The 27,421-nt window shown below is 42.5% G+C and overlaps 1 protein-coding gene across 1 annotated transcript in view; it reads left to right on the forward strand.

Moving 5' to 3' along the window:
* The window catches only part of UNC79 (unc-79 subunit of NALCN channel complex), a 644,685-nt gene that overhangs the window by 149,829 nt on the left and 467,435 nt on the right, over positions 1–27,421 (forward strand). Inside the window, exons 10-11 of the mRNA XM_086937713.1 lie at positions 15,770–15,810; positions 26,781–26,809. Coding sequence (XP_086793839.1) covers positions 15,770–15,810; positions 26,781–26,809 — 70 coding nt within the window. The remainder of the gene's footprint in view (positions 1–15,769; positions 15,811–26,780; positions 26,810–27,421) is intronic.

The following is a 27,421-nucleotide window of genomic DNA, read 5'->3' on the forward strand; positions in this document are numbered from 1 at the left end:
GATCAATTTCTTGTATGTGAGAGAAATGGCTTTGCGGTTCATAGGATCCAGCAAGAGCCTGTCTTCCAGGGGGAAGTAGTCCGGAAGGGGAGATCTTTAGGGAGGGCGGAGTCAACGGCATGGCTGATCTGGAGGTAGCGAAGCTCTCTGACGGCGCTAGCTGATACTTAGTTTGGAGATCTGAGAACTATGCCTTCTTGCCCTTGATCCACAAATCACCCAACGTGGAGATCCCTATCATATCCCACTTATCAAAGCCTGCACAGGCACTAAGCCATCCTAGGATGTCTGGTTCCCATAGAGGGCTAGCTTTTGTAAGGCGGCCCTGCCAGCCCATACACCTCTGCGCTCCATGTCACCCTTCCACCGTACGCGCTGCAGGACCGGTCAAACACAGTTTCCTGTGGTTCATATACAATGCTCTATTGTAGCCCCCTTTCCCTAACAGCCAATGGTCAGTGCAAAAGCTGGGGTCATCATGTCACCCGAAGACCCATTGATTGATAGCAATCAGTTGTGAAGCCTGATAGTAGAGGCGCATATCCGGTAGACCTATACCTACATCGTACCATCCCATAGTAAGCTTGGCCATGGCTATGTGAGGCGGTCTGTCCCACAATAAATCTCGCACTACAGCATCAATCTGCGAAAAATAGGAGTCTGGCACCGGAATGGGAGTGTTTTGTAACATGTAAAGAAACTGCGGCAGAGCGAGCATTTTGAATAAGGATGCACATCCTAGCAAGGTCAGAGGGAGTGTTTTCCAATGTGTGACTTCTGAGTGAAACCTCTGTAATGGGCCGACAGGTTTCTTTAAAAAAATAGCGTGGTATTGATAATGATGAAAATCCCTAAGTAACTGGAGCCCTGGGAAGCCACCGGAAGTCTCAGGGACTCCACGGTGGCTCTCCCCAAAGGGGATACATCTGGGATTTTGACCAGTTTATTTGGTACCCAGAGTGTACACCGAAGATGTGAAAAATGTGAAGTTCACAGTGCAAGGAGCGCGTCGGTGAGGCGAGATAAAGCAAAATATCATCTGCGTACAGTGATATGCGGTCTTCGTGATTATTCATCCATCTAATGCCCCTAATGCTCGGGTCTCCTCTTATCCAAACCGCGAGCGGCTCCAGAACCCTGGCATAAAGGAGTGGCGACAATGGGCATCCTTGCCTTGTGCCTCGACACAGGGGGAACAGAGTGGAGCGATGATTGTTCACTGAAATATGAGCCATGGGTTGCGTGTATAGCAATTTGACCCACCCCATGAATTTGGATCTGAACCCTAGGCGGCCAAGAACCGCAAACAAGTACTCCCACGCAATGGTGTCAAATGCCATTTTGGCGTCAAGCGCCAGTAGAATTGCGTCTTCTTCTAGCGTGTCTAACCCAGCCCAGTGCACCATGTACACGACGCAAATTGGCCGCTGTGTTCCGTCCTGGCATGAATCCCGACTGATCTGGATGAATTAAGTCAGTGAGATAGGGGAGCAGACGAGTCGCTAATAGTTTGGCTAGTATTTTAGCCTCTACCGTAATCAGGGAAGTAGGCCTATACGAGGCGCACTCATCTACCGGCTTACAGGTTGTGTGGATGACTACAAAGGTGGCCTCACGAATATCATTTGGGAGGAGGGCATTATCATTACTTTCATTGTATAGATTCAGTGAATGAGGTGCAAGTTTGAAAGCCATAGGTTTGAGTAGCTCGATCAGGAGCCCGTTCGGGCCCATCGCTTTACCCGCTCGAATGTCTTGAATTGCCTTATGAATTTCATCGACGGACAAGTCAACGTCCAATGTCTCCTTATCCTGCTCCGAGAGGCATGTCACTCCGATAGTGGCAAGGAGTTCCGCCGCCTTCGATGCATGAGAATCTTGTGGGATACCATATACTGTCTTATATTGGTTCGCAAAGGACTAGGCGATGGCCCTTGGGTCCGTAATCAGGACGTCATCAGATCCCTTAATTGCACGCACCCACCTCGCTGTTTGCCCTTTTCGTTCCAGCCACACCAGCAATTTGCCAGAGCGTTCCCCTTGTTCGCATATACGATGTCAGGTGGCCAGAGCACATCTATTGGCGTCCTCTAGGAGCAATTGTTTATAATCCTGCCTTTTAATATTAAGCTGGTGCTGAGTGTCAGGGTCCCGGACTCTAGATATGTCAACCTCTAGGTGGTTGAGGATCTTGAAGGTTATTCTAGTCTCGCTGGGGAGCCAGAGGAGTGTGCGCATGTCCTGGGAGATATGGCAGGGTCATAGCATGTTGAGGACCAGTCTTGTGGCAGCATTGTGGATGTTTTGTAGCTTGTGATAAGGTTTTTGTTTATTCCCGAGTATGTTGCCGTAGTCGAGTCTGCTGGTGACAAGTGCGTGAGTGATGGTTTTTCTGTGCTCAAGGGGGATCTATTTCAAGGTCTTACATAGGCGGGGGAGGGTGTGGAAGCAGGAGGATGTGACGGAGTTGATCTGGCAGTCCATTTTGAAGTCGGAGTCCCGGATGATACCCAGGTTTCATGCGTTGTCCGTGGGGGTGAGTGGGCTTCTCAGGGCGGGGGGCCACCAGGTGTCGTTCCAGGGGTCGGGGTGTGGGCCCATGATGAGTACTTCTGTTTTGTCGGTGTTGAGTTGTAGACAGCTGCTTTTCATCCATTTGGCGACAGCTTCCATGCCTTCTTCAAAGTTGTGTACGGCTGCTTTGGGTTCGCTGGATAGGAAGAGAATGAGTTGGGTGTCGTCTGCCTATGAAACAATTGAGTCCGTAGGCTCTGACGATGGAGGCGAGCGGAGCTATGTAGACGTTGAAGAGCGTTGGGCTGAGGGAGGTCTCCTGGGGGACTCCGCAGGTGGTTGGTGTAGGGTCCGAGAGGAAAGGAGGGAGTCTGACCCGTTGTGTCCTGCCCGAGAGAAAAGAGCAGATCCAGTAGAGGGCCTTGTCCCAGATCCCTGCGTCGTGGAGTCTGCGTACTAGGGTGAATTGGGAGACTGTATCGAAGGCCGCTGAGAGGTCGAGGAGGATGTAGGGAGCGGATGTCGTCTGTTGCGGCGAGGGGGGCGGTTTCTGTGCTGTGTTTTTTTCTGAAGCAGGATTGAGACGAGTCGAGGATGTTGTGCTCTTCGATTAAGGTGGCAAATTGGCTGTTGATGGCTTTCTCGATGACTTTTGCTTGAAACGGGAGCAGGGAGATGGGTCTGTAGTTTTTGAGGTCGGTGGGGTCTGTGGAGGGCTTTTTCAGGAGGGGGTTGATCTCGGTGTGCTTCCAGTCATCGGTGAGGAGACATTCGGCAGGTAGCGGTTGATGGTGTGGCGGAGAATGGGTGCGATGGTGTTCGCGGCTCATGGGTGCGATGTTGTCAGCGGCTCTGTTGAAGGTGTGGTGGCGGTAGGGGTCCGTGGGTGCCCTGAAGTGGATTGACTTCATCGTCTTCAGTGTGCCTTTGACGGTGAGGGCTGTCCAGCTGTCAATCGTTGGCTTCAGAATGTCGGGGTGGTTAGTTCAGTGTGTTGGTTGTCTTTGTTGAATTTGTTGTAGATGGTCCTGATTTTGTGGTGGAAGAAGGTGCTGAGTTTGTTGCTGAGGTCCTGTGAGCGAGGGATGTCAGTAGACTCACTGGTGGATTGGGCGAACTCCTTGATAATGTTGAAGAGTTCTTTGCTGTTGTGTGCGTGTGGGGATATTCTGTCTTCGATCGCTGTTTACCTCGTTTTTCTGATGAGTTGGTGGTGGGCTTTGGTGGCGGCTTTGAAGTTATGGTCTTCTGTGGATTGGGAGTTCCTCCAGGCCTTCTCGAGGTGGCGGCAGGTGCGCCTGGACTCTCGAAGTTCAAAGGAAAACCATAAGTAAGAGTAAGAGGGCTGAAAGATTACACCTGTAGGCCATGTGACTGGTGTTTGGACAAAATATTGAGTTTGAAATATCAGAAATCCAAAACATCAGAAAAAAATATTGGGACACAAAAATATCATGGTATAGAATATCGTTGTCAAGAATATCAATGTATTCTGGTAAGTAACATCGTTTTTAAGAGTATTGTTGTTTTTAATATTGTTATAAGTGATATAGTGGTAAACATATTGTTTTAAAATTATTTTAATATGTTTTAGAGCTTCATTGTGAGCCAAACCTGTGATTGAACCGACCACCAGATTCGAAATTTTCTATTGTGTGGTGGTTGGTTTGCCTTCCCACGGCGGTGCCTATGAATTAGGCACCACAATGGTAATGTCAAAATCAGTACCTGCACGGCATGGTCTGGTGCAGTACATCCAGTGCAGGTACTGGGGTGCAAACACCCCATGGCACAGAGGCACAGGGGGGCCCTGTAGTGCCCCCTTTGTTTCCTCACCGCCACACTTTTCATGGCGAATACACCACCATGAAAAGTATGGCTGTGAGGAAACTCGTAATATTCTTGGCGGGACAGCAGCAGCCCTGCCAAGCATATTGCGGCCTCAAGAGCACTGCACCACTGCCAGGCATCTCTGATCCTTGGCTGCTGCAGTTCTCCCTGGGTGGCTCGACTGCTCTGGTCGTAATAGGATGGTCGGAAGACCGCCACCGCCGCACCCCGCGAGCCTTGTAGTCCGGGGACCGCCAGACTCGTAATGAGTCCCCTAGGTATTATATTATTTTAGTTGTTAATGTTGGTTTCATTGTTATCACTTCTTAAAAACGTAACATTAAGTGATATTTCTTTTATCTTAATGTTGTTAGTGAATATAGTGTTGTAGCGGGTTGGTGGGTTATAAGGGGGCAGGGTGGGAAGGTATTTAAAATATAAATGTTAATGTTATTGTTGATTTATTTTTTATTTGTATCTAGCATCTTTAATTGATTATTAATTATGCACATTTTTAGTGTTCCTCATATAGTTTACATTTAATATTCAAATGATTTTTAATGTATTTTTATTAGTTATAGTAAGTTATATTTAGTAGTGTATTACATTTAGCAGTGTGTTGTGTTTGTAGGGTTATTAGAAGGGAAGTTAATTAAGTTATAAATAATTTACATTTATTGGTAATTTGTTTTTAACTCTTAAATAATTATAAAATTAATTCTTAATTATGTAATAGTTTACTACCTATTTATTCAAGTTATACATTAGTAGAGGTATGTTGGGGTATAAGGTAGGAAATTACTTTTTAAAGAAATAGAAATTATTATTAATTAGTTTTAATTAACTTATTTGATATGTAGATTGAGTAAAACTGATTTATTTAAGTTATATGTTAGTTGTGGGTTGCTAAGGTTGTAGGAGAATGTGATGAGTAGTTGAAGTAAATTACATACCTTTTAATAATTGTTATCTTTGATAAAAATTTTTATTTGTATGTGATTATTACTTATGGACATTAATTTCTTAGATATTGTGGGATTGGTGTAATGTTTCATTTATTTTATTATTTATTTTTGTTTTTATATGTTTATTGAATATTTATTTTTTAATACTTTTGTAGGTGAGTGGGTTGCTAAGAAAACACTTTTTAATATGAGTATATGTATTTAAAGTATTATTTGGAAATGAATTATGTACAATGGTTTATATATTTTTTTAGATTGCAAATGTAATCATTTGTGAAAATTTGTTTCAGAGATGATATTTGTTAAATAATATATTTTTAAATTAATTTAACATAAATAGATACGTGATTTATATTTGACTTTTTGTGTCATTAGTGAAGTTGACATTATATGTAATTTAATTTGTTATTTATTATTTTAAACTTTTTTCAATAAATAATTTTCTTTTTGTATACTTTAATAATGTTTTGTAGTTAGTGCTCAAAATTTTAAATAATTTAATATGACTTTATTTGTACTTTCATCACTGTTCCTTAGACTGGAGTGGGAATCGGGAATCTAACCCCTTCAAAATCTGACGCTTTCCTAACTGTTGCTTAGACTAGAGTGGGAGTAGTAGATCTAACCCCTCTGAAGTCCAACTGTTTCCATACTGTTAGTGTGTCTTTATTGATTATGTTCACTATATATATATATATATATATATATATATATATATATATATATATATATATATATATATATATATATATATATATATATATATAATCAGTCTATCCAACAAAAGGGTCCTTCCAGGATCCTGCTCCCGTAATCAGGTGGCGCGTTGTCGGCGAACCCATGTGCTGAAAGATTAATTTTAAATCCACAGTATATATCAAATATACTTTATAAATATACAATTTATAGTATTATATATTAGTGGAATTTATTTTAATTACATAATATTACATTTATATATGAACATATTTAACATTTACTACTTTGATCTCTATTGGTGGCAGTGTGGAAAAGGGCACTAAATGCTGGTGGTGCCAATACCTGCATTGCTGAGCGTATTAAAACCTGCTATTCCACCGCCCATTTCATGGTGGAGAGCCTCGCCCTGAAAAGGGTGGCAGAAATGCAGGTAAGGGGCCCTAACAGAGACCCTGGGTGCATCTGGCCATGGGGATGCATGCGAGGGAGCACATGTTTGGCACCTTGTAATTGCACCTTCATTCATGCTCGATGTGGCATGTACAACATGGTGCGTGCCACACCGTGCAGGAACGTGCAATAGGCTTTGTCACTGTGGCGGTCTGCTTCTTAGGCTCTCCTCTGAGCCTAACAGACTGCCCTGTGACACCGCCGCTGCACTGCTTGCCAGCCCTGAATTCAACTCGGAATCTGGTGGGTGCACCACAGGCTTGGCGATCTTCCTGGTACCGCCAAGCTCAGAATAAAACCCTTACTGTTTGCTCTCACTTGGCAGCTCCCGCCAAGTGAGAGCACAGAGCTTTGTCCCGGGGGTGGGTACCCCTGACCATAGGGAGCTGGCCCTGGGAGGTGATGGTCTCCGGGAGGGGAGCTGCACGTCCCCTCCTTTGTTATTTTAGGACCTACCCCTGGGAGGTGGTGGTCCCCAGGGCCAAAAATGGCCCAGGGTGGGGGGCCGCATGGCCCTCTCCCCTTTCAAAAAAGCTCTCCAATTGGCACATTAGCCTGGCCCTGGGGAGTTGGTGGTCCCTGTGGCCCATCTCGCCATCGGGAAGGAAGCTGCATGCACCCCACCCTGCCCATAATATATTTTTAAATATGCCCCGGGGACCTGTCCCACCCAGGGGCTGAAATACAAACAGGCGCGGGAGACCAAATTTTGTTTTGTTTTGCTCAAATTCTTGAATCTGAGGAAAAATGTAAAAAATAAAAGGTTTTCGGGCCAGGCAGGGTCCCTGAAGGACCCAGCACCAGGCCTAGGGAGTCAGCGTATTCCTACCCTTCCCCATTCTCATGTTTTTTTTGTTACCTTTATGTTTTGGAGTTGGCTGAGTCTGAGTCCCAAAATGGCTACCAAAACTTTCTGGTTGAATTGTTGGCAGCCAATCAGATGTCAGCATGAGATCTGTTTGATTCCCAAAGGGTTCCCGCCTCTAGTTATCTATATTTCTTTTTCCTTCAATATTTCAAAAACTACTGATTTGAGTTACACCAAATCACAGAAAGGGCTCTTTCTGGACCAAGAACTACCTCCCTGCCAAATTTGGTGCAATTCCATCTAGCAGATCGGGCTGTAGTCGTGTCTAAACGGCATGGGTAACACACATTTTATAACCCCCCACTTTTTTCTTGGCCCATGCTTGATGGATCACCCCGAAACTCTTCATGCACAACTAGAAACAGGAGGTCACTCTTCTGAAGAATTTCGTGAAGATTTGTCAAATGGTGTTGAAGTTGTAAGAAACCAAAAAATGCTTTTCCTACTGAAACTAGGTTCTAACTATATCTGCCTATATGTGCGTGGCCTGCTTTTTTGGTTGTTTGTGGGCTTGTTTTATGGCTATGACTAGGTTGGTTTATATGGTCTGCCCTGACAGCACAGATGTTGCCAGACAATTATGTGAGGAACACTAGAAATGGGCTTTAGCTCCAGAACATGTTTGGAATGAGGAGTATATGTTTTGATTGGGCAGAAGTTGTGGATTTCCACAAAAAAGTGCTTGCCTTCCACACAGCTGTGATTAGTTTGTTTATCCTGAAGTTGAATTTTCTGGGACACACACATTATTGTAATGCTATTAAAGTGACTTAAAATAACTAGATAATTTATGGTGTTTGTCCCTCTCTGGCAGCAGCACAGATGGGAGGAGGGGAGTCATTAACTCCATGGGTTTTTAGGTTAAGCTTGACAGTGCAACTGTTGCCTGATCTTTTAACATGCACCAATATAATTCTACAGTCCTTTGCTTCCACACAAATGCATATTCACGTTGCCATACAACATTCCTTTAAAACCAGACCTATTGGCATTGCCACTGTTTGTTACTGTTGAGTTCCCTGATATTAAAATAAACATTGCCTGCAGCAAGATCAAATCCATGAAGCCTTCCGTACTTTGTAAAACACTCATACAGCGTGTGTTTATAAATTCAGGTTTGCCTCAATTTGCAAACATGGTCCCGTTTTTAACTATCTCATTCACTAATGGGGGCCAACTTTTATTTTGGTGCCCAGGCCTATTTTTTGTACCAGTCCTACCCTGTCCTTCTCATGTATTGTGGAAGAATTCATGCTGTGGTATGTTGTGTGTTCGTGTATCCCACTTTGAAATCCAATACACCTTCCAAAAAGTGAAGGCCAGAAATAATTGATACCTGTGCTTAAATGACTCTTGAACATAGGTATCTTAAGTTTTAGGTTAAAGGGTGGAACATTACATTGAGATATAAAATGTGATGGCAGCTCCATATTTTGGCTGACTGAACCTCCAACGCCAGTCCTGCATTCTTAGATTTATTTTTTATATGAGAGTCGATCATACGTTTTGTGTTGGGTTCTACTGAATCAGTCAGTTCTTCTAATTTGCAGGGACCTTCCAATCTAAACACACCTGCCCACCAGCTGTCAGCCTGGGGCGACTCCTGGTGGCCAACAGCACTGGGGGCAGCCCCGACCCCCACCGACCACGCACGCAACCTGGGAATCATCCTCAACTCAACGCTCTCAATGACAAAAGCAAGTCAACGCCGTCTCCTCCTCCTGCTTCAACACTCTCCGCATGCTCCGCAAGATCTACAGATGGATCCCGACAGATACAAGAAAGAAAGACAGTCACCCAGGCCCTCGTCAGCAGCAGACTCGACTACGGAAACGCCCTCTACGCGGGAGCCCTGAGCAAGCTCATCAATCGACTACAACGCATCCAAAACGCCTCGGCACAACTGATCCTCAATGTACCACGACACGGCCACATCATCCCCCACCTGAGAAAGCTGCACTGGCTCCCCGTCAACAAGAGGATATCCTTCAAGCTTCTCATCCACGCACACAAGGCACTCCACAAGACCGGCCCAGCCTACCTCAACAGACGGCTCTCCTTCTACACCCCCAACCGCCAGCTACGCTCCGCCGACCTCTCACTCGCCACCATCCCGCACATCCGAAGAACAACCACCGGCGGGAGATCCTTCTCCCACCTCGCCACCAAGACATGGAACACCCTCCCACTGAGCCTACGACTGACCCAAGACCTGTTGACCTTCAGGAGGACACTAAAGACCTGGCTGTTCGATCAGTAGCGGCTCCCACCTCCCTCCCCCCCCCCCCCCCCCAGCGCCTTGAGACCCTCACGGGTATGTAGTGCACTTAACAAATAACTGATTGATTGATTGAGCTGTGGCCACCCTACTAAACTCAAAAATCTGCGGTCTAGCAATTAGCAGGGGCTGCTTTAACCAATTATGCAGATTTGCATTGTCATAGAGGCATGGCAGACAACAGCCCTTCTTTTACTTTCGGAAGACAAACTTCCCAAAGCAGAGATTTGTCTTTGGAAAACTAAAAACAATTGTATCTGATGCAGTAGAAGTTTTCTTGCTGTGTTTTCTCCCCACATATGGAGGTCATCTGTTCATTTGTAGAGCCTGCATTGCCATAATATGAAGGTAGGACCCAGACATCAGGACTGTGTTCAGATGGTTGAGAGGAAGATAGTGCCTGTTGGAACTGTCTGGTCAGGAACTGTAGGCAAGACACGAGCTTAATTGTTGCTACCACTTAAGTGATTTTGAGTAGAACCTGAACATTACCATCGGGATGCATTGCGCATGTGAAGTTTTGGCATGTTCAAAAGTGGAGTGATCCAGATATGCATTAGAGATTATGAGAACTTGCCTGGAGAAAAAGAGTTGCTGCTGTTGGTAATTATAATTGTCAATTACAACCACCAACAGCAGCGGTTTTTGCTTGAGGGAGGGGGAGTGACGTCCCCCGTCTGCTGCAGCCAGGCTAAAGGTGACAAAGAAAATAGGCAATTAAATTATTTCCTTGTCATTTTATTTTTCAAGGCGCTTGCCGCATCCACCAGCCAACCTCAAGCCAGGAGAAATGGGGCGTGTCCTCCTCTGCTAATTTTCAATGTATTTGCATTTCCTTAAATTTGGCTTCCCATGATTTGGTTTCTCTTAATGTGGCTCCTCAGTTTTAATTTTTCCATCAATCCACATACGTCAATTATTTATCCCTGGGTGGTCTGCATGGAAATGGCTATTTTTCATACTGGCTATGCTGGGGATGTATGTCTATTGCCAACCTGGTTCTGCCAGGCAGGTAGGGTAAGAGTGAATGACTATTTTTCTCATGCATTTTGCAGCATTGTCTGTCCCACTGGCATGTTTATTGTTTGGTTTTCTCCTAATGCAGAGTGTTCAATGTGCCTGCGACCAAGTATTGTATTTACATTTTCTTCATTTTATGTTGTTTACGGAGCGTTCTTTATAATTTATTAAAGATTGCAATAATTTACAGTTTATATAGAGCACTGGTCTTTGCATAGTAGGCACTTAAATTCTATCCTATAACTAGGCCTGGGAGTTTCTACATTTATTTTATAAAGACAAATTGAAAAAAAATGTATAAACTTCTTTTCTCATTTTTTCTTCATCCATTAATTTTTGCTACATTGTGGTGGCTCATAGTGGTTTATCAGTTGGCCTGGTGAGGTTTGAATGGTGAAAATTCTATGGAATTTTGTCAAGCAGAACAAATTTGTAAAAATAGTTGTGAATCTGTTGTATGATAAAAAAAAATTCCAGGGAAAGATTTTACTTTTCACACTTTGCCAGAATGTTTTGCACATGAATCCAATTTTTTGAAGATTTAACCTAGCCCTGATGCATTTTAGGACGCGAGGCCTTCATTCTGGTGCCACACTCGACAGAACCATTGGATCCACCCCAACACTGTACCCAAGTGAAGACTTCTGTTCATGCAATATTGAGAACTGAAGGGCTGATTACGATGTGGCCAGTAAAGGCTCTGATCTGTGGTCGGAGCCTTCAGGGCTGCATCGTAATGGCTCGTTTGGTTTCCTTTCAGACTGCCTCATTATGATGGAGGCGGTCTGAAAGCAACCTAGCTGGTCATTCCGGCTGGCTACTGACAGGGTCGGAGAGCTCGTCCGCCAGTCGGAAGCTGACTAGTAATCTCAAGGGCGGGCCTTTCCACCCTTGAGATCACTATTCATGGTTTCCGACATGTTTCCATGCCGGTCTGTCCGACATGGAAACCATGTTGCAAAGCATGTTTGGGGGCCCACAGCAGGGCCCCCTTTGGTGCACGGCCTCTGGTTGGAGGCCGAAGGGGCTCCAATGGTGCCCCCTGTTGATCCCTGTACCTTGTGGCAGGCACCTTGAGGATCCTGCCAAGTGGTGCAGGGATGAACCACACCTCCCATTTCAGTATGGGAGCATGCATTACGGCCATGCATTAGGGCCAGTTTATAGCTGTAATGCATGCTCCCATAGTGAAATTTAGGAATGCGACTGAACTGTGTTCGGTCGCATCCTAAAAAGGTCGTCAGCTCCACTGACCGGGTGACAATTGGTCCCTGGACCGAGTCTATGTCAGGCAGAAGAAATTCCGCCCGACATCGAAATCAGGCCAGAATGTTGAAATTGAAACATTGGTCCTATCGAACGGACCCACAGCCTAAAATGCAACGAAACTGGTTCATGCTAGAAAAATACTCGATAAACTAGAATTCATATCACACATTTATTGGACTGGTGGGGAAATAAATTAATTCTCCTTGTATATCTGAAAATTAACACAGTGTTGGAAGATGATAACGTCATGCACCGCTTGCTGTGATTATCGAATGGACGAGACATTTATATTTAGAGTAGAAACTTGAGAGTCATAAAAATGCTGTACAAAGAGGCACTATTCAGATTGGAATAGAGCATCTGTTACTGTTTAGATAGGGCCTTTGACCAGGGAACCTGCTTTGGCAGTACGTTAAGAGGTTTTTGCACACAAGGTGGAAGTTTAGGGGTTTAATATAGCCAGCAAATGGAGCATTCTGAATGGAACTAGCAATACAAAATATTCCATTTGGTGGCTATACCTAACCTAACAGTTCTTTAAAGGGTACTCTGTGGCTGACCAGCTGTAGAACGTACATTCTGTGGTCAAAAATGGGCACTGGGAAAGCATCAGCAGCCTCTCACCTGAATGAATGAGCTAAATAAACTGGACCACACCCGTGCGATGATCTCACAGTCTCTTCTCCAGCAGCAGACCAGGGTTCAAACATGGCTGTCTGCTGAAGAAAAGTAGAGTAATGTAAACACAGTGGCGGTCCCCCCATTAGGGCGGAGGAGTGTCGCCTACCCAGCTGCCAGTGCAGCAAAGGTGTAAAATAAAATAGTAATAAAATGAATTACCATTTTCTTTTTCACTGCTCCCAGCACAAGCTGTTTAAGGGCGGGCCATTGGTGCTGACTGGTAGCAGGGGAGAGCTGCTCACTCCAGTTTAATGTGCACATGTCACTTTGGCCAACTGTCTTGCAACAGCCAGCCAGACATGCACACTTTAAATCTCTCCTCCTAGCTGTCTTAGATATCTGGGTGGAGAGAAGACACAAGCCCCCAGTGCCTAGTGGATCATCGAGGCAGCCCACTACAGCAAGTCCTGGTGCTGCTCTCATGCTGCTCATCTGCAGAATTTATTTATTTTATTTATTTGTGGGTTTAAAACGTGCTTGAATCGACTCCCGGAGGAGTATCTCCGCGCTCCAAAAACACCAGTGGCAAATGGGGTAGTTATTCCTATACAGTGATTCAGGTTTGAATAAATCCAGGCAAACCGGTTAGGCCTGAAACATGAGAGTTTTCAATTTTTTCCTAAAGTTAAAATAATCCTGACATTGTCTCAGCAGAAGAGGACGTTTGTTCCATTGTGTCGGGCCGACCACTGACAGTGCTTTACCTCCCTGCCTAGCCCTTCTGATCCTGGGCACCCTCAAGAGCATCTGATTACTTGACCTATGATAGCGCGTGGGGACATACGGAACAAATTTCTCTGCCAAGTAGGAGGGTCCTAATCCATATAGTCCTTTATGTACTATACAGCATATCTTAAACTTAACTCTCTGGCGGACAGACAACCAGTGGAGTTTTTCCAGCAGAGGTTTAGAAGCGGATCTGGGCGGAGCATTAAGGACCAGTCTGGCCGCGGTATTCTGCACCACTTGAAGTCTGTCCAATACCTCTTCATTTGCGGATGCTAATAGTCCATTACAGTAATCAAGCCGGCTGAGCACTAGAGCCTGCACCAAAGTCCTTCTAGTGAATGAGAGCAGCATTGGGATTTGGAGATGGTAGTTGGCTGAGGCTCCATGAGGTGCTAATGGCATTCAAGGAGAAAGATGAAAGCATGAAAGAGAGCATAGGTAAGTCATTTTTTTATTATCTATTTGGCGCGCTGACAGACACCGTGAGAAGCTTGCATTGCCTTGAGCCTCACCTCCGGAGCTCTCATCCCGGCCTGTTATAAACAACAATCTGGTAAAGAGTCATGATTGTGAGCGTTGACTTTGAGCCTAAAGGCTTTGTGATTTATTACATTGTCTGCCACCTGGTCCCCTCAACGCCCCATCTCTGTTGAAAGTCACAGCCCGCCACTGGTAAACAAATGTTTTGTTTGGGGTTCCATTCGCTGGAAGCAAGGGGATGAGCTTAACCAGCCACCTGCCAACTAGCAGCTGCTGGACAAAACACAGAGGGAGTGCCAGGGGAGGATATTTAGGTATTGTGGCAAAGGAGCACCAACTTATGTGGCAGTGTTATCCACACTATGCATCCAGAAAAGGCAAGTTATGTGACATTATGAGGCACATTCGCTGAAAGTATCATTTTGAGCTGAGTATCAGCAACATTTGTTTTTGTAAAATCTGAATACTATATGGCAAGTTCAGTAAATCCATATTTATGCTGTAAATGTAGCAGCCACAGAACCACATAATACACTGCACCTGGCCATTGTTCATTGTTTTATCAAAAATCTACCCATGAAAGATAAGCAAACCTAAACATTCTAATTCCATTAAGTGGCCACTCTCAGCTAAACCTTGAAGAGAACTGCTTCAACAGTTACACCCTTATTCATACAGAAGATGGTTTTTACAATGCAAAGGATTATCTTTCTAACATTGTATATTCTGAGTTACATATATAAGTATTGTTATCTTCTGAATACTGTAGACAACTAAAGAGTATAGTTCAGTATTTCTTTTACTATTTTGCACATTTCACTGTCTGAATTTTTTTATAGCTAACTAATTAAAAATAAATATGTGATATAAAAAGACAGAACCGTTAAAATGGTGCATACTACTAAGTCTCTCCATCTATTGTTCCTCTCAAATTGTGATGTTTTCGGACTTTTAGAATTACATCACTGACGTTTCACTAACGCTCCCACTGGTACATGTCATACTGGCCCTGATGAGTGCCCATGAGGGAAGGCGCTATTTGTTGCACCTTCTAAAATGTGACTTCCCATGGTCTTGAATTTATTGGGTGTGAAAAATGGTACCAATTTGGAGTTTGGGCGGAATAACGGGTATTTAGGTGCTCAGTTTACGAAGCTCACTTTGTCACAGTAAATACCATAGTCTTTTCCGCTGTTAAATTCAGGCAGGTTTGACCTTACTAAATTTAACAATGGCTGCAGACTTTACTGCTCCCGGTGATTACCAGGTGTGGTAAACTCCACATAACCGATATTTGCAAAGTGGGCGGCAAACTCCAACCCGCTAAGGTCCTATGCATTCATCAAGCATACTGTGGAGAATGTCCTCTTGCCATACTGAGGTATCCCAGCAATTCTAACATCATTGCCCAATGTACTAGAGCAGAAACTTTGCTCCAGTATTTTCAGCTTGTGTACTGTATTTTCACCGATGAGGGGTAAAATCTCTCTATGCAAATGTAAATGTAAATTGATACTTGTATAGCGCACTACTCACCCGCAAGGGTCTCAAGGCGCTTGTACGAATACCGCTGTGGAACCCATCCTGGCTTTCCCTGTGAGGCGTCCACTCCTGGGCACCCCCAAGGTAGAGGCCAGGCATCCTTAGCGTTGTGGGGGCCATTGTGGAAATTAAGCAAGCTATTGCCCAGAGTTGCAGAGTGGGACTCCATGATTGGAATAGGCACCGAGGCGAGAATTATCAGGTCCGTGGAATTTTGAGCCCAAGACCCACCGAGGCAGGGAATTGAACCCTGGTCCCGGGCTAGACCTCTGCATCAGGGTCTGCCGCTCTAATCATTGAGCCACACTTCTTGTTTTATGATTCTTGATGTGTATTAGCGAGAATACACAAAATAAGACCTATGATTGTTAATCAAGGCATACAGTTACAAAATCATAATGTGAATTGAAAAGCATACTAATGTCTACCCTTGTTGATCTTTAGGGACCACAGTGAATGGCTGATCGACGTTCTTCTGCCTCAAGGTAAGCGTAAAGCCAATAAAGGTGGTGAAAGGTCCAATCAAAATTAGAAAAATGTGTGGCTCTATAAACTTGCTTTGCCCTAGTAATTTATTTTCCGTGTAGTATATCCTATTTTTCTTGTCACAGTATATGACTTGCAAGTAGTTCTCTTGATAATCTCTGATGTTTTGCATTGAAGAATTTTTCCTGAAGTTTCTTTCTCTGTCAGGTTATTCCTTTAAATAAAGGGCAGCATATTTCGCTTTTTAATTAAAACTCAACATCCATAACATTTATTTTAAGATGGGTACAGGATTCTTTAAAGATATTAGGACACTTTGGACACGGTGTCCTAATTTTCATAAAAATAAGCATGAGAAATTCTACTTGACTTAAAGTCAATTGAACACAAAACGATTCCATAGGAATTATTTCGAACCCACAATAATGTCTGTCTTAGAAGGTTTTGCCGATAAATGTAAAAATGGAATTGGCTTCTTACAGAACCATGTTGCCCATGAACTTAAAAGAAGCTATCATGAACGACATCTGGAACTATCACAAAACATTGCACTGATGCAAAAAAACACAGGCAAATGTATCTGCACAATCTTTGCTGCGTGCATAGTATGGAATAGAGAAAACATGGTACTCAATGATGTTTCTCAACATTAACGTGCTTCCAATTCTTTATTGCGTGCGCAACACAAATATACACCACATTGTTTTGATTTTTTTTTTTTTTACAAATGGTTGTTCATAAACTAGGATATTTTTTTTAAAAAAACTGATTTCACACATTTAAAATGCTTAAGTCTAAATACAGCTACTATATATGGTTTCTAAAATATGTTTCATCCATACTTGTCTTAGCGCAGACGTTTACTGTATAATTACCTACAGATAATCTTTTGAACAACCTTGTATTACACAGTAGTGCACGAGATGCACATTAATTTGTGATGCATTGCTTCAAAATGTCTGGAATCAACTTTTGTCCTGATGTTTTTATCACCCTCAGATTTTTGGGTAAAATATCTAGAAAACCTGGAGTTTCTCAATTCAGCCGTTAAGTTTGCTAGATCACCTGTTGACCAATTTCGCAAAAATGTACTCCTGCACAACTCAAAGTGGCCAGCAGCGTATCTGAGATGCTTATTATTACCCTCAATCTGTGTAAGACAACCTTTAGGTTACAACTAGAATCTTCATATTGTGCCCCTGAACACTTTCTGGAATAGAACTGAAGTGGTCTATCCAAAGCCCAAGATGATCCTTGCAACTCTTGTTTTTTTCAAGGGAAACTATCACTCTAAGAATCCTAAAAAAATGCTTGAAAAAAAATTGTGGATGTGTTTTTGTTTTAATCTCCACAAATCAGAGACCTTCCTATCTAAAACAAAATGCACTACTATGTCCCTCGTGAATAGTTGCACTACAGGTCCACATTCATCTAAGTCTCCTTAGAGCCTAGAAGCTAGAGGGGTCAGTATTCAGAATACCCCAGTGAGGGCCAGATTAGTGACAGAGTAACAAGATATCCATGTAAGTTAAAATTGAACACTGTGAGTGGGTCAGAGTTTTTCGACCTCTGCACACACCCCAGTTTGGGCCAGGGGTGGGATTCTGAGTTGTGTGAAATTTACTAAACCTGGTGAAATAAAGTCCTTACCATTCAACATGTCAAACCTTCCAGAGTTTAAAAGGGAAAAAGTGTATTGTGTTTACATTAACATTTCGAATATGATATGGTAAGCACCAAAATATATACGTTATTTTCCCAAAACTTGCAATAGGTGGGACACCTAATACATTCTGAACCCTGTGGAGTATGATTTTATGGAGTGCGATAAATTGTACCTTCCCACTTGCTCACTTATATTCAGGGCAAATGAATCTTCGTGGACATCACTCACTCATGTAGTTAGTATTTATTCTGGAAATCTTTCATATATCCAGTCGTTTTTGACCTCTTTTGGGCCTTCTGATCTCAGAGCATCTTTATAGAATCATTAAAGCACTGGAATACAATTAAATTTATAGTTATCATAGAAAACTGGAATATGAGGATATGGGAGGGACGGGCAACACTCTTCATGGGAGCTGTGGTAGAGCGCCCACCAATCAGACTGATCCAATTCCTATTAAGTAAATAGGTTTCTGTGAAGAATCCATTGTGGATGAGCACAAGCACCTAGTCCTGCCATAGAGAAAATACATGTGGTACCTGTATAGCAACACCAGAATACTGTTAAAGTTAGTAAATAAACAAGCTAAACATCCAATACCAAGTTAGTAAATATGAATCAAATGTAATGAATATAATGACACAAGGAAAAAACGAAACCTGAAGGGATTAGTAGTTTAAAAAAAATTCCAAAGGCTGGTTAGGGAAAAATAGGAAGTACGAATCAATGTATGTCAAAGGGGTGTCGTTTTCAGGTACCCATGTGCTCTATGAGGCCTTACAGCATAGATGGATACAGGTTGTTGAGCTCAAGAGCAATGGAGAACAGGACTTAGGTACCCTTTGACGCTTAACATCAACAGAGAAATATGATGGTATGCTGTTCATCCCATTCAGAAGTTTTGCCTTCTCACTTAGGAACTTTTTCAGTGGTAATCGTGAACTCTGTGGTGAAAAAAGAGGCAAACTAGGAAAATATAGTTGCCAAGGTTGCGTCTATTTAGCTAAACTTGAAATCTTGTTTCAGTCCTCCAAAGATGAGCATTTTTCAAATCTAAGATTTTAGAAGAAGTTCTGTAACTTCTACCCTGGTACTGCAAAAGTCTCTAAACTGCCTGGCCCTGAAAGACCTCTTTCACGCTAGGCCACATGTCCACAATGTAAAATGGATCCTCTCAACTCTCTGTCAATTCCAAAGCACAATTTCCAGCTGCAGCTGGCTTTCCAGTTTTCTTTAATGTAGATGCCCCTTTCTCTGTCTCCGGGGCCTTCTAAACTCTCCAGCTTTATGAAATAAATTCCTTCCGCAAGTAGGCTCTCCTCGTAAGTTCTTGAACCCTTTGTCCTTCTGGGCAAGCAAGAGGCTATCTTCCTTTGAACTTTGAGCAGCCTTCCAGGTCCAGAGACTTAGGGGAAAGCAGGAGACCCTCTCTAAAGACCATGACAAAGCAGATGGAGTTTCATGTATGAGTAGCAGGAAGTCCTCATCTCTTCTTATGATGTTGGTCAGCCCTCTCCCCTTCAGTGCTCTGTAAGAGTTTGTAAACGATGAACCCATTTATAATTAGTGTTAACCCCAGGTGAATCATCATAATGTTCTTAGTTTTCCTCCTAGGATTTGCTGTAGTGTGACCCAGTTCCTGTCTCACCAAAGGTGCCTTACTGTTAAACCAAATCAATCGTGCTAAGTACTATGACAAATAAAGGCATCCATTAGTCACCCCAAGCTTCTCTTGAGGTCTGTCCAAATTCCTCCCTAGTGCAGCCCACTCTTTCCTCCAAAGGATTAAACAAAAAACATTCCCCTGTTGGACACCTATATTCTACCTCATGCTGAGACTTGCTTTACTGAAACTGGAGCATTCATTCTTCCTAGAGAGAGCAAGTGTCCTAACTTCTATTTACACCGAGAGGTGGCCTAAGTGTTTGGCTCAGCTGCCTGGCAGAACTGTGTGCTCTACACTTTTGAAGTTCCAGTTGGCAAAACCAAAACATGATGATGAAGTGTGAATAGTGGCAATTATATCTGAGCCACAGGATGCTATGCCCAAGGAAAGGAATTAGGCCATTTGCTCACACTACCTAGGTTTAAACCAGCAGTTTGACACCTTTAAAAAAGCTTATATTATCAGTGCCAATAACCAACATCCAATGTTTCCTTTGATGTTTCCCTTTATTTTGTTATACTTATACAACTTCCTGCTTTTTAATTGCAAAAAGGTCTGTCTTTTCATTGTAAACACAGGCCTCAATCTGTGCAGTCGAATATAATGCGGAGTTATATTTTATTATCCGTGCAGGCAAAGGAGATTATCTCCTGCTGGTTTACATCTAAGATTTGACCTTTACAAAGCTTTCACCTTTTGTACCCATAATAAAATTGACTTATGATTGTGTATATGCAAACGCAATCATCTAATAATTTTTCCTTTTTAGACAAGTGCACATGAAGATGCAGATGCTCTTGGGTCCAACAATAAAATAAATCAGGGGAAAAGGACACGAATTATTTTCCATAACTATCCTCTTAAACCTATTGCTTCAGGTGCCAATTTACTTCCATTCAGTATTAGAGGTTTTTCAGGGTGTATTCACTCAATGACCTGCTGGGGGGATTTTCTAGAAGTGGGTGTTGTCTCTTATTGGGCTTCTAGCATTATGAAAGTACATCTTGACAGTGTGCAAGTCCTTTTTCATTATTTTTGTCATTCACTTCTTAAATATGTTTGTGTACCAATTTAAGGTACAGTTTTGCTGACCACGGAAATTCTGTTCACCCTCTGAGATGAAGACATTTCCAAGCAAGTCTCATTGCACAGCGAAGAACAATGCTTGTGTGCCTAAGAAATAAGTGTCTCATTATTTAAACATAGAGCAGAATCAAGCTCAACAGGGCTAGTAGCCTAGTCTGTTGCCCAGCATATGAGGAAATTAGGGGAGTGCGAATTTAATGTAATTTCCATTTGCGTGATTACGTGAAATGTCGGGATAATTAAGCAAAATGAAGTGAACCATCAATGTGGTATTTTGTGCTACATTAGTGTTAAATACATCCTCATGTCAATGTTGAATGTAAGGATGCACATTGATTTTTAAAAAAATTAGGGGCACAGAAAACAGCATGTGCAGCAAACAAGAGCCACGGGGGCTCTGTATGTTTGCATTGTTGCGGTGCTCCCGTGATAGGATTTTTACCTCAATTACCCCCAATTACACCCATGGCATATTAGCGTCACTGTGGAATTTCACATGAAATAAATTATGCAAAATGACAGAAATTGTGTAAATTACGCTGATCAACAGAAATTTCACCTGGTCTTAAATGTAAATAAAATTAGCAGCAGTGTAAAGAAATCTTATAAATACGTATGTCCACTTTCAAAGTTGGGCAACAGGAGTTTTCAGATGTACACAACGTTAACGCTTATGAAAAACAAGACTGATTTGTTTTATGCCTGCTGACTTACCTTCAATAATAATAAGGGTGTTCAAAGGCAAATACACTTCACATACATTGTAAACTGTTAGGGCAATATTTCCTAGCAACCATCAGTGTTTACTTTAGGTAGCTTCCCCTGGCATGTAGCAGGTTTCCTGAAGGGTGTACAGTAGCTTACATCAAAAGGGTACTTCTTTTGTTAACAGTCGCCAAACTGTGTGGACACTAAGAATAAAATGCCAGATCCTCCAGCGTACACCTCTGCTTGGCATCCTGGTGATCATGGGGGCATCGGATAACCCCTTATGCGTGGCCAAGAGGAAATACGTTCAGAATCACTCTCTTTTTATAACACACTGGGCAATCATTTTCAGGATAGTTAAAATTTTGTGCCAATAAATATGTTACATTAAAATGATCAAATATGTTTCATAAATTTCTGCTTTAGGGAGAGGCGCATTTTAGACAATTGGAGTGGAACCCTCATCTCAAACTCTTACTTAGGGGTAGGTTGCCCGCAAAATCCGAAGTCTCTGAACTGGTGCCGGAGAATAATGTGAAAACATTCAGAAACAATCCCTCCATGCCACGATTCTCTCCTATCTAAAGAGAGATGAAACAAAAATGCCGCAGGCAGGAAAAAAGTTGGAGATCCCACTATACGGCAAGATGAAAAAATCAAATACACAAGATTAATCCCGGGTTAAAAAACACTCATTATGGAGAAACCTAAATACTACACAGAGAAAATTGAGCAGGCCGCCAATTCTTCAAAAGAACTCTTTAAAACTGTCCAGATACTAGTGAGTTTAAATTTCCCCAATGGGTCACCCTAGCCAGGATTTCTGTGACAAACTTGCAATCTACTTTAAAGATAGAGTGGAAGTAGTTTACAGTGAATTTAACCTCACCAGATCCTCACAGCCGCAAAAGGCTAACTCTACTATTTAAACACCAGAGAATGTTGAGCTCTGCAGCTTTCCTCTCTCATTGTCAATCAAGTGCATATCAAGTCTGGTGCCCTTTCAGATCCTGTTTCGCCCAAGGTGATACATGAAGTGACTCACCGTATACCTTTGGTTACCGCAATGCTTTTTAATAACATAATTAAAGAAGGTTATTTTCCTGGTGAATGGAAAAAAAGCAAACACAAGGAGATGATGGACGGAATGCTGAAACATTTCAGACACTCACCCCCAGTAAAAGATCTGGGTTGAATCCATCATCGTTCTTTAGCTCACTTCGCCCCCCCCAGTTTGGACCCAGCCATATGCAAATCAGTCTTGAACCTGTGCCTCATGGGAACAGTCCAGCCCGACTGCTAGGTCAGGTCCTCACTGCACCGGAAACAAGCATCCTGGGACCGGTTTCCGGGTAACACCCATCATCAACTAGGGTAGCTTGAATCCAGTGGCAAAGTGACCATCATCTTGCTTTGTTTGCCCTAAGTGGGCAGAGTATGCCCAGATGTGGGTCCCTTGCTCACATTGCCACTGGATTCAAACTAGCCTGGCTGATGACAGGTTGTTACCCTGAAACTGGTACCAGGATGCGTGTTTCCATTTCAGGGAAGACCTGGCTTAGCAGTTCAGCTGGACTGTTCCCATGATTCACAGGGTCAAGACTGATTTGCATATAGCTTGTTCTGAGCTTAGGTGGCAAGTGAGCTAAAAACGATGATGGATTCAACCCAGGTCTGTGACTGGGGGTGAGTGTCTGAAATGTTTCATCTCTCGTCCATCATCATCTCCTTGTGTTTGCTTTGTTTGCCCTAAGTTGGCAGGGTATGCCCAGGCGTGGGTCCCTTGCTTATTTTGCCACTGGATTCAAGCTAGCCTGGCTGATGAGGGCAGTTACCCCAAAACCGGTCCCAGGATGCTTGTTTCCGGTTCAGGGAAGACCTGGCTTGGCATTTCGGGCTGGACTGTTCTTATGAGGCACTGGTCAAAACTGATTTGCATATAGCTGGGTCTAATTGAGGTGACAAGGTGAGCTAAAGGACAAGGATGGCTTGAACACAGATCTTTGACTAGGGGTGAGTGCCGGAAAAGTTTCAGCTCTCCGTCCATCATCTCCTTGGGTTTGCTTTGCTTGCCCTAATTTGGAACGGTATGCCCAGACATGGGTCCCTTGCTCACGTTGCCACTGGTTTCAAGCTAGCCTGGCTGAACAGGGGTGCTTCCTCAAAACCAGTCCCAGGATGCTTGATTCCGGTTCAGGGAAGACCTGGATTGGCAGTTTGGGCTGGACTGTTCCCATGAGGCACAGGGTCAAGACTGATTTGCATAAAGCTGGGTCTGAACTGAGGTGGCAAAGTGAGCTAAAGAACAATGATGGATTCAACACAGATCTGTGACTGGGGGTGAGTGTCTGAAAAGTTTCAGCGCTCCGTCCATCATCTCCTTGTGAATGGAAAAAACCTCCATCCTGCCACTACTGAAAAAGCCTTCCTTTGATCCTTCAATAAGAGTAATTCCCGATCTATATCTAGGCTACCTTTCCCTACTAAGGTGGTTGAGAAATACCTCAATAAAACACTGTCATATTTCTTAGAGAATAATAATATTTTTTAATGAGTACCAAGTTGGAGTCAGGTTTGGCCACAGTACAGAGACTGCCTTAATTGCAATCTCAGAAGAAATCAGGTCCATCATGCATAGTGATGGGAAAGCTGCAGTGGTCCTTCTGGATCTTTCCACATCCTTCGATACTGTGAACCATTTGTTCCTTATGGAACGACTAACAGAAATTGGGTTTACCGATCTGCCTTTGATCTTCTTGCTTCATTCTTGGAAGATCATGAACAAAGGGTGGCCCTTGGGGAGTTTAATTCAAAATCGTTTACTCTGCCTAGCAGAGTACCCCAAGGGTCATTCCTCAGCCCTAGGCTACCTGATATTTATGTGGCTCCTTTGGCCAAATGTATCCATTCATTTTGTTTTGCCACAATAGCATATGCTGACGACACCCAGATTGTGTGTTGTCAATCTCAGGCAATGCTGAAGAAGTTGCAAATCAGTTCCTCAACTGTATGCAGGCCATTATAACATGGATGAGAGGCAACTGCCTAAAGTTAAATTCCTAAAAAACAGAAGCTATTCTTTTTGGGAAGGACATGACCTTTTGGAATCAAGCCTCAGACCCTCGGTCACCCTCTTGTGCCAGTTTCAAAAGTAAAACATTTAGGAGTCATATTTGATGCAAAATTGTCATTTGTGGAACAAGCTAACAAATTGGCATCTTTGTGTTTTTTCATTATGAGAATGTTAAGGAAGGTGTTAGCCTTTATTCCGCCTGACCTGCAAAAATCTGTGGCCATCTCCCTAGTCTTATCTAGGTTAGACTATTGTAATGCCCTATATTTGGGTATCAAACAGACACCAGTAAGCAAACTTCATATACTGTAGAGCACAGCCTGTCACCTGCTCAAGAAATTCTGAAATATCAGTCTGTAGATGGTGCAAAGGTAGAGCTTCTTTGGCTCCAAGTCAAGAAAAGAATTGCCTTAAAAGCATTATGCCTGACATACAAAGCTCTGCATGGAACCGGACCAGAGTATTTCAAAAGTAAATTCAGATGGAACGTGCCCAAAAAACTGCTACGATCTCCCACATCAAGTAACAGTGATCATTCCCAGAATTAAGAAAGCTACTTGGGGCGGCCGAAGTTTTGATAATACCACCTTCAATTTCTGGAACAAACTTCCCTTAGGGCTTAAAAGTCAAGCCAATTTTTTCTCCTTCTGAAAGCAGCTAAAAACCTGGTTGTTTCCATCATTCACATCTTTCAGTTACTGTCAGTGATTTGGTGGAACATAGGGGGTAGGACATCGTATCATGTCAGCGCCAAGACGCCGCTAGGCATTCACGCGCTTTAGAAAAATTTAAATCAAATCAAAATGCCCATACTAAAATTAGCACATAATTGTCAAATGGAATTTCCCATTGTCCATTGGAGGATGTACTGAGAGGGGATGGAACCAAGTCCATGCCATTCTCCCAAATGTGGAAGGCAGATAATAATCACAGATTGGTGTCCATTTGGACTTCAAGGTAAGCACAATAGGACCAAATGACATGTTTTGCATTGATTTAGCATCATTACAAATAAACAAAATACATTTAAATTTGCACTATTTTGTTCCTTTTGCAATGGGAACTAGATTAACACATATTATTCCAGTATTTACGTGTTTTTGATTTATGCTGGACATACACTAAATGAAAGTAACAGACACTAAGTAAAAAAAAAACTGGTGTAAGTCAATGAAAATAAGGATGCACAAGTTAACTTACATGTGTGCAACTTAGGGCCTGATTTAGGGTTTCGGTGATTGTTACTCCGTCAGAAATGAGACGGATATGCTGTCCACCCTATTACAAGTGCCCTAGGATAGAATAATCTTGTAATAAGGCAGTCAGGGATATCCATCATCTTTATGATGGAGTAACCTGTCCGCCAAACTGTAAATCAAGCAGTTAGGGACTCTTATTATTTTTTTTTATTAGCTACTCACAGGGATCTCCACAGCTGTGGTCAGAGACATCTCTTAAGCTGTGGTAATCGCTCACTGAGCCGTAACACGTTTATATTTATTTGCCAACATTTGCAACTGCACTTCTCACACCTATCTGCACACTTTAGTTACAACTTGGAGGCCCAGAGATCACTGCTGTGGAAAGTGAAGGAAGGAGCACTAGCCGCCTGAGTTTTTAAAAGGGGTGTTGTAGATGAAGAAAGGACATATTGGGAAAAATATTTTAACTGAGAGAAGAAATAATTTCTAACGTTAATTTGAAAATGTTTTAAAATAAATAATTCTGAATAGGTGAAATTTACGAACATAAGGCCAGGAAAACTGTTTCAAGTGACATTGTTAGTCAGTCCATTACAATTACGGCGGGTCCTTAAGCCTATACCTATAGGGAGAAGAGAAGGGTAATAAATAGCCGCAACCAAAGTGAAATAAGAACAGATGTAAACAAAATTAATAGGAGTTGTACGTTAGGCCTATTTTAGTTAATCAGGACCTTATTTTTATTCCACTTAATTTGGTTGATTAGAAGTAGCTGAATGTGAGCTAAAATTGAGCTAAATTTCTATGCCCTAGTGAAATTAGCTGATCTCATTACACCACTATTTCCCGAGAATCCTATCTATATTTTGGAATTTGGAAAGCACAGAAAAAGGTATTTTCCTGTATATTTTAAAGATAAATCTTGAAAGTTAGGCCCATAATTTTGGACACAGGGCCAAATCTTTTGTTATTGCAACTACCTAATTCAGGGCCCGATTCACAAAGGTAAACTGAGACGAAAGTCTAACTTTATGACTTTTTGTATTCACAAAGGGCATTTACTACATGCAAATGTTCTTTGTGAATACCGAAAGTCGAAAGTTAGACTTTTGTCCATTTTACCTTTGTGAATCGGGCCTTCAATCTATAATTGTAGCCACAGTTGCAGGTTTTGTGTAAATAATATTTTTATTCTTCAAAATGTAGCTCAGAAGGGTGTACCCAAAACCCTTTTATGCCTCAAAGTAAACCAGTAAGATTACCTCACTGAGGTGGAAATATGTTACATTATGCTGATATGAATAACAGCTAATTACTACAGTATTTTATTGAAAAAAAGAAATCACCAAGAAATTCAGAATTGATGCAGAAATTATGTTTTTAGATACGATTAAAGAGCTAGTCATAATTAAAATTAGCAGTTTTACAGAGGGGGAATGTGTGGCCACCTAGCTAATTATAGATAATATTGCACATAGAGAGAATTCTTTACGTTCAGCAGCTGTCCTTGCCTGGAGAGGTGGGTAGTAGTGGAATGTTTGATGTTTTTATGTGCCTTCCCCTTACAGCTGAAATTTCTGCTATCTGTCAGAAAAAGGTAAGGGCAAGTCAATCCATGTGCTTGTGGTGGGACCATGCCTGTGGACATGACTTGGTGTGCAGTCCTGTATCTGTGTACATCTTCCACCCATCTCTCAGAAGCTCATTGTTGGTTGTTGGTGGCTTTCTAGTACTCATCGCTACAAAGGAGGAATATGTGATTATAGCTTGCAAGATTTACCATGGATAAGCATGTTAGTCCATATACTCATACAGATGTCTTCAACACTACCTTCCGCAGTCTTCTGTCACATAGCATACTGTCACTTGTTTAATCACATACATCAACTACCATGGACAGTAGTGAGTGATGGGAAACCTCCTTTGAAATATACGGGGGTCGCCTGCTCAGATGATAGTACGTTTATTAACTTAAATACATGCAAATTATAGATTTATGGAGTTTGACACCTTTTATTGGACCTACAAGAAATAAAATGCATTAAAGACCATTTAAATGTAATGTTGGTGTTCTTGGTCCAATAGAAGATATCACAACTTGCAACAAATAGAATTGATTTTTGGACCAAAATGGATGCAAACAACCACACTCATTGTTTCTAATGTCAATAACAAAATTGAAGAGGCTACTTTTCCAACTGTGTGGAAG

This window comes from Lissotriton vulgaris, chromosome 9 (assembly GCF_964263255.1).
Source record: "Lissotriton vulgaris chromosome 9, aLisVul1.2, whole genome shotgun sequence".
In the NCBI taxonomy this organism is placed as follows: domain Eukaryota; kingdom Metazoa; phylum Chordata; class Amphibia; order Caudata; family Salamandridae; genus Lissotriton; species Lissotriton vulgaris.